Source organism: Passer montanus, unplaced genomic scaffold (assembly GCF_014805655.1).
Source record: "Passer montanus isolate IOZ18808 unplaced genomic scaffold, ASM1480565v1 scaffold28, whole genome shotgun sequence".
Taxonomy (NCBI): domain Eukaryota; kingdom Metazoa; phylum Chordata; class Aves; order Passeriformes; family Passeridae; genus Passer; species Passer montanus.
This window is the reverse complement of record NW_024367483.1, coordinates 7336267-7351739: the sequence shown is the minus strand read 5'-3', so window position 1 is coordinate 7351739 and position 15473 is coordinate 7336267. Positions and strand designations below refer to the sequence as shown.

Below are 15473 nucleotides of genomic sequence, written 5' to 3'. Positions count from 1 at the left end.
TCCTGCGCAGCAGAGATGAGTTTTGATATGCACTAAGTTTGTTTGGTTTTTGTTGTAGATATGACAGTGATGGTTGGTGTCCACCTTTGCCAGTTCAGACCTACCTGCATCAGGGCATGGAAGATGAGCTTGAAGAAGATGATGATCGTGTCCCCACACCTCCTGTCCGGGGAGTAGCTTCATCTCCTGCCATCTCCTTTGGGCAGCAGTCGACTGCAACTCTCACGCCTTCCCCACGAGAGGAGATGCAGCCAATGCTTCAAGCTCACCTTGATGAGTTAACAAGGGCTTACCAGTTTGATATAGCAAAGCAGACATGGTAAATGTTTGAAGGGGTCACCTGTGATCAGGGAAATGAAATAATAATATTAGTATTAATAATAACAACAACAATAATACATTCCCTTTTGACATAAATAATGACTGTTAACAGTGTTTCAATTATGTTTCCAGTGAAGTAAAATGGAAGAAGAAATAGCAAAGCTCTACCCACAGCTGGAAGGCATTACACATCCATATATGCTTTTCAAATCATAATACTTGGTAATATGCTAAATTTTGTCTGAAAACATGTAAAAACTATATTCCTCCAAAATTTTACATGTGTTTAGCTAAGTAGTTAATACCCATCTCCTGACATCTTTTATATAGTTGAGAGTACTTTCTTTTCAGGCTAGAAGAAGACAGGAAATTTTTAGGATTTTAAAAAATAATAAGATTCTAAATTCCTGATTAAAAATAATGCTAGTTTCTTGAAATAGCAATGTAGCAGCTTTTACACTGTGTCACATGAGCATGAATTGCATGCATCTCTGTACTTTGAACTACCATGAGAATTTCTGATTCGCAGGAAAAACCCAGAAACAGCAGAAGGCAAGTTGTTAGTATTTGTAGGATGGGTCTAGTGTTTCAGAGAGCTTTATGCCTCTTTAAAGGAAGAGCAAGCAAATACCACAGTAACATTTCCCCTGCAAAACAAACAGAAGCAATCTCTTCAGGGACTGAGAAAGAACTTGTCAACTGCACCAGGCTGGGGACATGGTGAAGGTCAGCTGGTTCCTGGATGTTCCCTGAGCAGCAGTTGTCCTTTTACAACTCTCCTACCCAGACAAAGCCCGCGACTCTCGGCGGAGCAGAGCAGAGCCAGTTACCGAATGGCACGCTGCCAGCAGAGGAGCAGCCTTTCTTCCCTGCTAAATAAAACTTCAAAGTTATTCAGCTTGAGCTCCCATAAATACATCAGGCAGGTAGGCAGGCGGTGCCAGACCAAAGCCAGCTGTTTTCCCTGGGCACTCTGGAAGCCTCGGGGCTTGTCTGCAATCTGCACTCGATCAACAGGGTACCTCTGTCCCGCTGCAGCATCGCTCTGCCAGCACCGACCCCAGCCTGCCTGTGGGACTGACCCAAATCCCAGGCAGCAGCTAGACCTGGCCTCTGGAACATCCTAGCTTCTGAGCCAGCACACAGATGCACACCCTGCCAGCACAGGCAGTGGCTGTGCATTGTGCAGCTGTTACCTTTCCTATGCCCTCCAAACCTCCAACCAGTGCAGGCGCGGATAATGGAGCAGGATGCCGCACCAAAGCCTCATGCAGCTGGCAGGAAAGGTCTTGCTCCCTTTTTGGGGAAATTAAAATTGATTGGGAAGTTTCATAATGTGCTTAGGATTACACAGATTTTAATGTCTCTCTTGTGTAAAGTCACAGTAATTGAGCCTGAAATTCCAAAAAAACCCCAGCAAGCACATAGCCTTTTTTTCCACACCTTTTGGGTATTATGCTAAATCCTGAGGGTGATTTTTACATACAAGTAATTTTTATTACATGGAATTTTTTAATATATTTTTGTTGTTTGGCTAGATATGTACCATGCTAGTCAAAGTTAGTAGAAAGACCTCCGTTGTTTTGACTGGGAGGGAATATTTTTTCAGTCTTCTTTTCACAAAGTTAACCTGTCCATTGTAGAGACAGAGGAAAACTAAACAGCAAAATAAGACCTGTCAGGGTCTCAGGGTACTGTAGGAGTAACAACTGAGAAATATAGACATCAGCCAACTAGGAATTTAAGAAAGAGCCCATTAGAGATTACTGGAAAAGTATATAATCATTATGGCCTTGATCCAGCAAATCACTTAAGTATATGCTTAACTATGAGTACATGAGAAATTGACTTCAATTGTTCTATCACAAGCTTAACATTAAACATATACTTAAGCATTTTGCTTGATTAGGAGCTAATCACACTGTTTATTGAGGGTTAGTTAGATGGTAGTGCCCTTTAGTGCCCCAGTGTTTTGAACACTGTGTAGAACACTAAAAACCTGGTGTCCAGGCAGAAGAGTGTTCAATAACTGTTAATCAGAAGGGGCTGTATGTCAGAAAGGAAGCACTTATCCTGGAAATTAGATTCAGAATAAGCAATAAGTTAAAACTTACACTAAGCTGAGAAAGTTACCAGTGGTACCTAATATTTACTATGACATTCTCATATCTGATAGACTTACATGATGAAAATAAAAAAGAAAGGCTCATTGAATAAAGAGAATTCATTCATGCAGGCAATAATTCAGCACAAGGTTTCCACTGAAAATGTATTATAGTTGGGAGCCAAACAGGTGACAATTGTAATTTCTTCAGTTTTACTGATGTCCAAGCAAGAGACCAGCAGAATCCTGGATCCCATCCAGAGTGCTGCCGATTCAAATCAGGTCATGGCACCTCACGTAGAGCCACCCAAGGATTCCCACCTAAGTGCCTAAGTTAGCAATTTCAAGCATGGTTACATGCTCTTGTGCCAAGGCCAGTCATGCCTGCGTCCCCTGGCAGAGCTTGCTGTGTACCTGTTGTGCTGTGGGGAATGCTGCTCTTTGGTGTTCTTTTCTCTCAGAGACCAGGCACATCAAACTCTGAATCCCATGCTTGCCTTTGGCCTTTTAGCTATCCAGCTATCCTGTGGGTGCTTTTTTTGTCTTCTTTTTTTTTTTCTTTATGTAATTGCTGCATGCAGTAATTTCACACATGCATGCCCTAATACTGCTGCAATTAAATCAATTAAACTTCTTAGAATAAAGCAAAATGAAAAGGCCTCACTGATGATGCGTTCATTGGACTTGAAAATTTCTTCTGTCCTACTGGCCATTTCCTCCTCTTTAGGGTGGCTTTTGCTCCAGGCACTGCACCTGTTCAAGCGGAAGGAGTGAGATTTAACTTTGGTTCAATGTGTGATTTGCAAGGGGGAATATTGGGTGAGACACTTATATGCTGGGCTGGGATTCAGAATTGTGCTTTTCCATGGGTTTCCTACCTGATTTATATAGCCTCTGTGTCTATCGCTCTTCATCTATGAGAAGACACTCCTGACCTTCCTCATCCTAGAGGATTTTATCTTGATTCTTTTTATTTTAGACTGGAAAGTGTGCAAGCACTCTTGTATTAGGAGCTGAAGTGAATAACTGAACTGAATTTTCTTGAGTTTGGCCTAACCAAGCACATTTTTTAAATATACTTCAGGTCTTGTTGAAAGGCTTGTGTTTTATTGACCATGGGCTGCAAAGCCTCGTCCATTCTGATAACTTTTCCTGTTTGTTTGTGTAGGCACATCCAAAGCAATACACAACCTCCTCAGGCTCCAGTTCCTCCCCTAGGATACGTATCTGGAAACCTTATTTCAGATTTGGAAACAGATGTTCCAGATGACGATGATGATGAGGATGATATTGAAGAAGAAACTGTAGAAATCAGTAGGCCACTAAGAGGTCTAGAGCATACTCCAGGCTCCAGTATGGACAATCTAGACAGCTCTGTAACAGGTAACGAAACACAGTGACACCAACTTGCTACTACCAGTAAAATGCATCACCATTTGGACACTTTCTAAGTGAGAATTTATTCCACTTGATTTCTGTAACATTTAAAATGTTAATATACTAAACACTAAAGTTAAAGAAGGATTTAGAAATACTTTGCTTTGCTAAAAAATGATAAGGAAATTCATGAATTTTAAAAAGCTTTAAAGACTTGAAAGAAAATTCAGTTATATCCTAGCTTTCATGAAAGGTTCATTCTACTAGAGAAGCAAGGCAGTTACATAAAAAGGAGGGGGAAGACCTCAGATTAGCAATATATATTTCATAAATCAGGAGCAGCATAAAAAGGTAATCTTAAAACGCTTTTAGATATTCTGCTGGACAAATGCTTTCTGTGTCAGAGTAAGTGTAGCTAGATCTGCACAACATTTACTTCTAGAGTAAATACAACATTTATGTAGGAAAATGTGTATTTTGAACATACTTTTTATTGCTCAATTTAGTAATTGTTCTCTTTTAGAAGATCTGTTTAATAATTCTGACCCTCCTTCACTCACTTCTTCCTGTCCTTTGCATGCCTTGGAAAGCTACATCATCATCAAAGGGGGCCTAGAAAGGCCTGCTATAATAAATCAGTGCATGGAATCTGAATGAATGAAAGTGCTGTTGGTGAATTGTAGGCAGTGAAAGACATTGTTTTTCAAAAAAACACGGATTTTATATGGACATCATGCATTATTTGTAAACATCAGTGTTGTTCCCTTTAGGTTGAACCAGGGCCTCTGTATAGTGTGCTGTGTCCATAATGTGAAGGTGTGCTGGAGACCCAAATATCCCCAATGTCACGGTGTTAGTGGGTGCTGCTTCAGTTTTTGATCTCAGCAGACAAACACTCATTGTTCTGAACAAGGGAGATTTGTTCAGAACAACTTCCTGCCATAACACCACTGAGTTCCTTCTTTGTCTGGACCTCTGAAATTCCAAGGCTTTCGCACTCATACTTAAAGATTGGTGTTCTGAAAACACTGCAGGAATATGACAGTGATGGAGCATCAATACTATCATTTTCTTCCTTTCCCTTGTTGAATGAAATAGTGTGTAGCTTAATCCCACTTTCCATATTTTCCTTCACCCTAGAGCCAGACTGCTTGCCAATCAAATTAAGATTTACAAATTGTATCTCTGCTGCTGCAATTTGAAATCCAGATCCAACTGAAGGCCATAGAGTTGAAGTTTAAATCCCTGAACTGAGAAGGTTAACTTTTTAGTGCATGCGTATGTTAACTCACTTTGCTTGAATTTCTAGTGAAATCTCCTTCAGGCTATAATTCTGCATATTTTTGCATATCTCACTAATGGCTCAGAAGCCTTTCTGTTTGCAATTCACTAAGAGTTTTAGATTGGTAGAACAGCAATAAATAAATTAAAAAAAAACAGGTTGGTATACATTTTTCTTTTGGTAGATATTAATATGGCAATGCTTATGTATCTGTAAATCAGAAAATGAATGTTTCCACATTTGCATCTTCACCTAATAGTTTGGATCACCCTCCCTAGAGCAAATAAGGAATAGTTGTATTCCTGCTCCAATTTGAAAGTTTAGTGCTTATTAAAATTTTTACTTTTTGAGTAGCCTTCAAAATCTTGTTTAATTTTTGGAGTGTTAAATGTCTAATTACTCAATTGTTAAAGGCTTCTTGATACTTTGGAAGACATTGGGCAGAACTTCATAATGTAGACTGGGAGTATACTTAAGGTGATCTAAATGTGCTTCCACTCATCACCACCAGTAACTTCATGTGGCCTCATCCAGCTGAAATTTTAAGGTTATTCTTTTGCAGTTTCTTTTACTGTTAATTACTAGCTGGATGATGCCTTGCCTCTGGTTCACTGTATGGCAGGGTGTGTGCTGGCACTGCAGGAAGCTGGAGGGGAAGTAAAATTATAGACTGCCCCTATAGCACTTAGCCAACATTTAGACTGACTTAATTAAGGAATGATAGCCTTACAGAAGTACACCCAGTGTGTTAGCCTCAAGGGTCTGTAAGATGGCAAAATCTCCAAATAACAAAACTACTGTTTTTCTCAGTTACTATATGGGTAAAACCTTGATTTTAGAAGAGTTTGTATTGGGCTTGTTTGGTTTTTTTGGTTTTGCTTTTGTTTTTTTTCTAAGAGTGGAAAGAAATTGCCTATTATACTTGGGCAAATTTTGTTTTTCAAAAGATAATTTTAATTTTTCTTTCTCTCTTTCTGTTAACTTTTCTAGGCTGTGTTTAATGGCGTTAAGGAGTGTATAGCAAATTGCTTCAGTTGTTCCCAAGCTGTTTCTCATTCTTCAATTTGATTGCTTTTAAAATACTGTAGAACAACTAAATTGTTCTTTCTTGTGCTGAGAATATATAAGCTACTTTTCACAGAGCCTTTGGTGACTTCAGCCAGCATTTTTCTAGAAATTTATAGATCACGTTTTCACTTCTCTAAACATATTTGAAAATAGAGGCAGATGAGAACAGCTGACCCAGATGAAGCAATATTTCTGTTCATTCTGAAGTGCCCTGGGAGTTCAGTGTTTGTGAGAAATCTAAACTGACATCCCTTGGTCCAGACTTCCTCCAATGAGAGTTGCTGTGGCGCGAGCAGGGCGAGGTTCCTCACCCTGTAGTGTTAGCAAGCCTCAGCAATGCCTCAAAGATACCCACTCTTGGACTGAAATGGGGCTTTGTTCTTCATGGCTGAGCTGAGAACAAGGATTTCCTGCAGTGCCAAATGCGGGATTCTCCGAGGGGAAGCACTGGCACTGCGTGAGCCAAAGCACAAACTACTGAATCCCTCTGACACAACAGTGCTGCTCCTTTAAACTGTTTAAAAGTCAAGTTGTCTTCCAGGCCCTTGAGTTTTAGTCACAGCTAACTGAAGATGCAGACAAGGATTTAATCTGCACTATTAAGCTTTTCTCCTTGCAGGTGGTAGAGACATAATGTTGACGTGTATAATAAAGTGAAAAGAAAGGAGGAGTGCACAGGAACTGTATCTTAACATTCTCCAGATATCACAAAGCGAATTCAAGGAGGGAGGTTTAAATTTGCACATTTGTGGGAGGTAGTATGAAATTGAAGCCAAGGTTTTGGTTCATTCCCAGTATGGTTTGTTAGGATATTGAGTCACTGAATCTGCTTAAAAAAAAAATAGTAAGAAAGAACCAAAAAACACTGGTAAAATTTTTCCTTACTTGACTTCTAATTCATAATTATTTAGGGTTATTTTTTGCTTTCAGAGACACAATGAAATATGTTTTTTTCTTTCTCTTATATTTAATGTTTGCCTTTATAATTAATTGCTGTGCAGAGTTATGGCATGAATAGCCACAAAGAGTCTGTTGCATTATTCTACTTTAATAGACTTAATTAATTGCATGTGATGATTTTAGAAGAAATTAATTTGCTTCTCACTGAAATCACTAAGAGCAAGCCTAGGTTTCTTCAGGTCAAAGTGTTATGGTTTGGGGGTTTTCTTTGCCCTCTCCTTCTCTCCTCCTCCTGAAGGACCAGTGAAGCTGGTAGTAAGTGCTGTGTATCTTCAGTCCTGGTGCATTTTGACTGAGGGAAGAGTTTGAATCATTAACTAGCATGGAAATTAGAGCAAGACCTCTTCTATCTAACTGATACAAACTGATATAAACAGAGAGTTATTCTTGTAAACAATGCCTCAACAAATGGGTTACATTTTTTTTTCAATAGAATTATATAGATCTAAATCATAAAAATCTCTTCAGATTGTGTAGCTCAGCAAGGAAGAATATCCCTTATTTGACATGTTTTGGTCTTGATTAAAAGACTCACTGATCACTGTCTGTATGGAAAAAGTTGATCATTCACTGTGTCTGAGCACAAATGGAATAATTCTTGAAAACTGCACAATATCATTTTCATGAGCCATATTTTACCATGGCTCAGCTCAATATTTGTATTGATTTGCTTAGGGATACCTATTGCAAAATATTCTGTTTTATAAGCAGCTAGACAGATTGCATTTAATAGGAAGAATGTGCTTCATGGATTAAATATGTGCTCAGAAAATAGGAAACTGCTACTTTTTGTATCTCATAAAAATGGTAATGCAACAATTAGCAGGGTCATATTATAAAGCACAGACTTTACTCTAGCTTAATGGATCTAGGGATATGCATTCATCAGCAACGATAGATTTAGCATAAAATGACATGTAAATGAATTGATGACTGATCATAAATTAATTTTAGTGCTGAAGAAGTAATAGAGACACAGCAAGTTGCCACTTTATCATAGTATTTTACTGCTCAGCAACATTTGAGCAACTACTTAATGTTCTGTGCGCATTTCTTCTCTAACAGCTTGAATAAATTTGAGATTTTTTTGTGCCTTTCAGCAATATGGAAACAAAAAAAAATCTAGAAGGATGGAATGCAAACAGAAATAAATTTGGCTAAGTGACGTAAATTCATTTTTCATTAGATGTTTATGAAGGTCATTAATTATCATTGGACCTGTGAAGTGCTGAATAGCTATGTATGGTTATTTTCCTCTTTTTTTTTTAGTGTTTTCTGCCCAAAAAATAAAACATTTAAAACTTAGAGGTTAATTCCAGGTGTATACATTTAAATATATGGGTATTTATGGCAGAGGACAGTAAAAAACAAAGTCTAGATTTTGGAAGTGTGATCATATTTAGATTCTGCATTCAAACACTTCTATTATTCTTCTTTATTTTGATGGTACAATGAATATTGCCCCTTCTATTCCATCACTTCCACCAAAATCAGTGGGCAATCTTGCTGTGTAATTATGACAGTGGTCAGACATATCCAAAAGAAGATAATATCTTTTTCCTCTACAAAGGCTAAAAGAATTCTGTAACTGATTTGAGCTGAAGTAACATCAGTCCCCAAAGACATCATCCACACTTCAGAAACCTAAGCAGTCTATCCCTGTTCCATTAAAAAACTGCAGAGGAGCAGGGGTTTAACATCAATATGTGTTGGATGGTCTTGTAAAGGAAAACACATGAAGTAAGCACACAGAGGCTGGTAGATGCAGAAGAGTATCTAATGGAATTCTCAGAAGTGCCAGGTTTGTTGTAAGCAGCTTTTATTTCACAGGTGCATTAGACTTTTTTTTATTATTATTTTTAAGTGAAGCAACAGTACACTTTACAAAGAAAAAATAGCATTTTTATTGCCAGCAAAATGCCACTAAAAGCAGTAGCATGCAGTCTACTGGAAGCTGGCACCTCTGTTCCCCTCACCTTTCCCTGAGAGCAAAGGAGCTTTCTGTTTGCATTAGCACCAAGAGATATTTTATGGAGCAAGAAAACAGAGTTCAACTTTTCACAGAGCTGATTTTGTTCTGCATAAAGCATTTACTGCTGCTGTCAGCAAGAGTAAAATTTACAGTTTCCAGAAAGCGTAAAAACTCAAATGTACTCTTGGATAACACATAGTGAGCTGCATGTAAAGGAGACACTAAAAGCCTGCTTCATCCCATTTCAAAATGCACAGCTGATCTGAAAGGAACGTCAGCATCTCTTATTCTGCCCTTATTCAGAGAAAAACAAATGTGCATCTGATTTGGAAAGCAAGAGGCCAGTGGATGCCTTTAAACAAGCAGTCCCCACGTGTGCTGTGCTAACACAGCTGTGTGGTGGCCTGAAGTGCCCGGGCTGGGCTCCAGCACTCCCATGCCTTCTGGGCAATGTCTACACCTCTGCAGGTCAGAGCAAAGTGGGATTTGCTGCTGCAGGTTTTGCTGGGGAAAAGAAATTGTTTATGCAGGGAAACTGAATAGCTCAGGAATCAGTAGAAATAATGTAGAGATTTTGCCTTGAGCTCCCTGGTCACACACAGCTGTGGGTGCTGTATGTGTCTCAGGGTATTTTGCTGACTACAGCAGTTAGAAGCATTTTCTATATAAAAAGTTACTTCCAGCAACCAGAAGTAACAGAGAATGGTTTGGACTAGGAGGGTCTTTTAGAGGTCATCTTGTTCCATCACTCCCACCATGGACAGGGATGCTTTCTACCAGACCAGGTTGCTCAGAGCCCCATCCAGCCTGGCTTTGAACACTTCCAGGACTGGGACATCCACATCTTCTTTGGGCAGTCCGTTCCAATACCTTACCACCTTCACGGTAAAGAATTTCTTCCTTGTATGTAATCCAAACCTTCTCTCAGTTTGAAACTATTGCTCCTTGTCCTGTCACTACAGGCCTTATCATAAAGCCTCTTTGTAATGACTTTGTAATGACCCCACTTTATGTATTGAAATGCTGCAGGAAGATCTCCCTGGAGCCATCTCTTCTCCAGGCTGCAGAGAACAATCCCAGTTGTCCCAGCCTGTCCTCACAGAAGGGGGGGTTCCAGCACTCTCTCATTGCTGTGGCTCCTCTCTGGACACATTTGAACAGGTCCCTGTCTGCCTTGTGCCAGGGACCCCAGAAATGCATGCAGAACTCCAGCTGGGGTCATGACAACTCAGTAAAACCCATGTGCCTGCAAGGACGGAGCCATGTTTCCAGCTTGACAGGTGCCTCCCAGAACAGCTGCTGGAAGAGAGGGGAAGAGGGAGTGATCCATAGCCAGAGCACACTATTCCCATTCCCTTGCCTTGAGAATGTGGAGGAGTTGGGGAACAGAGCTTTTTTATAGGGCTAGCCTAGAAAACTGGCAGTCTGATAATAAAAATGTAGGTAATTTTAGGAAAACTGGCATGTCTATGAGTGTGTAGAACAATAGCTGTATTCACACACTGTGGGCTTTTGCAGAATTTCAGTATATTTCATACCTAAAATGAGGGGGATTTTCTGATTGATTAACAAAGCAAATGAAAAACAGCTACTACACATACCTTGAAATTGTCACCCCCAAATTTACCATTGCATGTTGTGTAATAGCTGTGGTTAGCAAATGGACAAAGCAATGTGAGCAAATAGAAATGAAAAGTTCTTTTAAAACATCCATAGTCTCACAGACCATGGCACTGAAAACAAAAAGTGCTCTGTATATGGTTTTATATGTCTCTACATAGACAATAGAATGCATAACAAAAAACCCTTGGGCCCTGAAATTAATGGCACACATGTTAAAATTTTAGCATCTAAGTATCATCCTTTGATGTGTGTAGCTCTAGTTACATTTTTATGCTTCAGCTTGTGCTCACATATTTTGTGGAATGTGTCTATAAGTGATTGTTTGAAATCCTCAGTTATAGCATTTAATTTTCTTACATCTTCATTAAGTGTTTTATCTGTAGTATCTCTTTTCATACATCATCAATAACTGTTGCTGAGTGTCTTTGCTCTCCATTCTCTATGATGGCCTATTGCACTTTGATTGTTATTTCAGAAAATGTCTTCTCAGAGGAAATTCAGTTTTAGCCTTCCCTTGCTGTTATCTGGGCTCCCTCACATCTGTCTGCATCAGGTCGAGTCTGTTTGGAAAATAACAATTTTATGTGTGCTTTTGGCAAGTAGAATCAAACTCTGTCACTCTCTGTTGCACTTAACACACTTCCTGCCTGTCAGACCTCCACCGACCTCTTTGGTTTCTTTCCTTGTATCTGAAGAGTGCATGGGTTTTTGTTATTATAGCCTGCCACTTCTCTGACATTAAAAGGTTTGGTCACTGCAGCATCACAAAATAATCCACTGTTCTTGGGCTTTGTGGTGCAGCATGCTACTGAATTCCAGGATTCATTAATTGCACTCATGACCTATTTTTGCAGGACATTTTTAATATTTGACACCACCATTAGTTAATTAGCCTATCAATTAACTAATAAGCAGGTCGTTATTGATTTACTACTTAGCAATTTTAAACACAGCAGTGCTTTCTTGGACATGGATTTATAAAGGGTACTGTTCTGCTACACATTTTATGTGCATTTACAGAAATTCAGCTCTGCTAACTTAGTAAAGTCAGGTCCATGATGCATCCCTCCACACGTGCCTTTGTGTCTTTGAAAACCAGTTCTCTGCAGATTCTCACAGGTTCACTGGGCTTTTTTTTTCCCCCAACATATAGCTGTTGCTAAAAGCTGTTGCACATTTCAGGTATTTTGAGATGGGTGTGGAGGCTGTACTATCTCAGAGCAACACGCTGTATGCACACAGCACCATGCAATGCCATGCAGCAGTTCAGGTCCCAAAAGCACTCTGCTGACTCTGCACCTCACCTGGGTTTGGTGGCTCATTTCCCAGGGCTGCCCTGTTCCTGGAGCAAAGTGCTTGCTGCTGGCTCTTCCCTCTGCCTCCTGCTCTACTGCATGGTGCAGAAGGACCCTGGGACATTTTAGAAGTACAGAATGCCACCATCTCCATCTGAAACCCTGAAAGAAACAGAATTACAGTACTTTGAAAAAAAAAAAATTGAAGCAAGCAATAGCTTTTGAAATTGATGGGTAGCTGATGCTTGATGCTTGATTCGTGCTTCAGAAAAAAATTTAAAAAATATAAGCAAAGAGCAAATAAGATTTATCTTTCCTTCTCTATTTTGCTCTTCATATTTTAGTTATGCCAAGATTTCTACATTTCTTTCATGTGGTTTTTTTGGTATCTGGTTTTCTGAATGTGTTTTTATGATGTTGTTTTCACTTTCCTCTGCTGCAGTGGTGGTAATCCATAGTTAGAAGGTACCATGGGGCCAACCCTGGTCTAGCGACTGACTCAGTGTTAAATCTGACAATATATTTGCTCTGCTCTTGAATCTTAATTATTTCTAACCTTTTAAAGAAGCTACTTTAGTCCAGTATAGTGAACTACTTTAGATCAGCTATTTTCAGACACTGCTCATGTATTTTAAGGTTTTGATTGACAAAATTACAAGGGGCCATTCTTGTTCAGAATAGCTCTTGAAGCCCAGGTCTGACTTTAGCCATATCTACTGAGACTTACATATATGCAGTCCAAAATTAAGACATGGTTTGGCAAATATCAAACTAGATCCTGATTTGTAACAAGTCAAGTAAAACAAAATAATAAAACCAGCCATAGTCAATTCAATCACAGGGAAAAAAAAACCACATTAATTTTCAAAAGGATTTACTGTGGAGCCTTTGAATTTGTAGACAATATATCTTATTTTATTTACAGGAGCAAAGCTACATGGAGCCAGCTACGAGTGAGATCTCACCTAGCTCTGATAGTGCTCTGTTGTACCAAACTCTGTCAGATAAACCTTGGGGTTTGTGTTGTGAAAGGACACAATAAGTGGGTCTTTAAGTTTAGATCAATATTGCTCTTCTGTACCAAGCTCTGTCAAATGAATTTTGGGTTTCCTGTTGAAAAAGGACGTGTTAAGTGGGTCTTTAAGCTTTAGATGAACAAAGAATATCAAATGTGCACCACTCACTAGCCCCCTACATTTGTTTTTAGGTTCAATGGTAAATGGATGGGGTTCTGCGTCTGATGAGGACCGTAACTTTTCTAGTCATAGATCTAGTGTAGGTAGCTCCTCAGATGACTCCATCTTTACCAGCGGCACTTTTGCACAAGCACTGGTTGCAGCAGCAGATAAAGCTGGGTTTAGGCTGGATGGAACCAGCCTGACAAGAACAGGTTTGTAGACTCCAAGTTGATGCTTTCTGCATGAAGGGTGTCTCTGCCTGTCCTTCTCTTCAGTGAAACTGCGGCTCACACTTGTCTAACATGCATGGGATAAGGTGGATGGAGATACTTCTTTCAGTCTATTTTAAATGAAACCTTGCATTGTGTTTTGTTTTTAGTGATTTGAAGTAGTGAATAGCACAAGCTTTTAATCTGCACCTTTGGTCTGCTGCAGTTCCCCTCAGTGCTGACTGCTCTAGATTTACTGACGTATGCTCATTTAATATTTTAGTGAAGAATTACTAATTCTGCCTTACAGCCTTTGATGATTTCATTTTCTGAAAAATCTCCTCACAATCATTCACATTTCCAGTGATGAACTTCACGTTTAAACTATAACCTCCATCCCTGCTCTTCTGTTGCATTTCATTCTGTAAAAGTGTGTTTTTCTGTGAAGTTTTTCTAAGCATGGGGTGAATTGGTGTGCTTTGATTGTTAACAATACAAACTGTTTAAAGTTGAATTAATAGCTTATTTAAAATCCTTAATAAGTTAATGTATTTTGATAGCATTTAATTTTGGTTATGCCAACTGAATCTGCCAAGTAAAATGTAACACAGGTAAAATGGATATTACATTTGAAAATAGTCAATCTTCTGAAATTAATTAATGAAAGCTAAGTATATTTTAGTTCTTTATTTTTAAAGCTCCATATGTTTTATTTCTATTTTAAAAATCTGAAGAAATATTATCTTTATTCTGGTAAGAAAAGGATACATTTGCATTTCCTAGTCTTCTCAAAATAGCAGCAATAACTAATTATTTAAATCCACAAATCAAATAGCAGAGTATAAACTTGGGTCATATTTTTTGTTATGTTTCCTCAGCTAATTCTGGATTACAGATCCCATAATATTCCTATAATTTAAATTTTTTACACTATTAGTCTGGTATGAAGTCTCTCCTTCAGTAAAATGTGTGCATTTAAGAGAAAATCTCACATGTTGGGGCTGAAAACTATAGGCTTTCTTCATGAAATAATTTCATGGCAAGGACTGCCTTTTAGGAATAATAGGAATAAGGGAAAGAGTTGATGGCAAAGTTGTAAAATCCAGCTTTCTTCAAATCACAGGGATTTTTACCACTGGCTTTGGTCAGACATAGTCATCCTTAAAAGATTATATCACCATAGCTGAAACCCTCAGTTGTTTCCCTCTATTGATGGAAAATTGAGTAAATCTGTCTTATCACTTAAGAAAAAAAAAAAAAAGGGAAGCTAACCAAAACAAGAAAAAACATAAACTCATATAGTATGGACACATCTGTCCAAACTATAACTTAAAATATACTATTTTCCTTGAAGAGTCTCCCAGATTCTGAAGGAAAGGAGCAAATCTTTTCCAACCTGTTTTTGGTGGTGTTTAGTCCAGTAAAAATTAATGCAGAGATTCACCAAAATTACTGTCACTTATATCAAATATTTGAGAAGTGCAGTTTCCACCACAAACTCACTCACAACAGAAGTAAACAGACACAAAAACACAGAATAAATACGACACATATTAGAATAAATATGATTTTTTATTGTAGCTATGTGAATGGAAACTGCAATTGAAGGATGAGAGCCCCCTTGTCAGCTGTATTTTCCTAGCTTGATTAGGTCACAAATGCACTTAAAGTGAGTGTGTGTGTAAATCCTCACAGACCATTAGAACACAGGGTACCAAAAAGGATCCAGCGGTTGTGGCAAAGACTTTATGATTATTACCCTCTTACTCTCTTAATGATCCAGCAGGCAAAATGGAAATAAAATAGAAACCCACATGTAAGCAAACAGCCCTCCCTCCTTTTCCTCACAGAAACCTCAGCAAATGGTTTTTTTGCAAAAAAATCTCCCCCTGCTCCCTGCAGTGTGATCAGGACGTGTCCCCTCGCAGGGCAGGGTGGCTGGGTCAGACACCCCCGATACAGCCCTGCAGCCCCCCAGAGTGCAGCACGGTGCCAGCAGTGCAGAGCAGCAGGGTTATCCTGCCCATTGCTCTGGAGGGAGCCTGAAGGTCCTGGCTCTTTATTCCTCTGCAGTCTGGACAGTT

The 15473-nt window shown here is 39.0% G+C and overlaps 1 protein-coding gene across 5 annotated transcripts in view; it reads left to right on the top strand.

The window, feature by feature from the left end:
- Positions 1 to 15473, top strand: part of ROBO2 (roundabout guidance receptor 2) — a 434381-nt gene that overhangs the window by 397445 nt on the left and 21463 nt on the right. For all 5 annotated transcript variants that reach the window (XM_039713266.1, XM_039713270.1, XM_039713268.1 and 2 more), the window contains 2 exons: positions 59 to 319; positions 3594 to 3808. In XM_039713266.1, coding sequence (XP_039569200.1) covers positions 59 to 319; positions 3594 to 3808 — 476 coding nt within the window. The remainder of the gene's footprint in view (positions 1 to 58; positions 320 to 3593; positions 3809 to 15473) is intronic.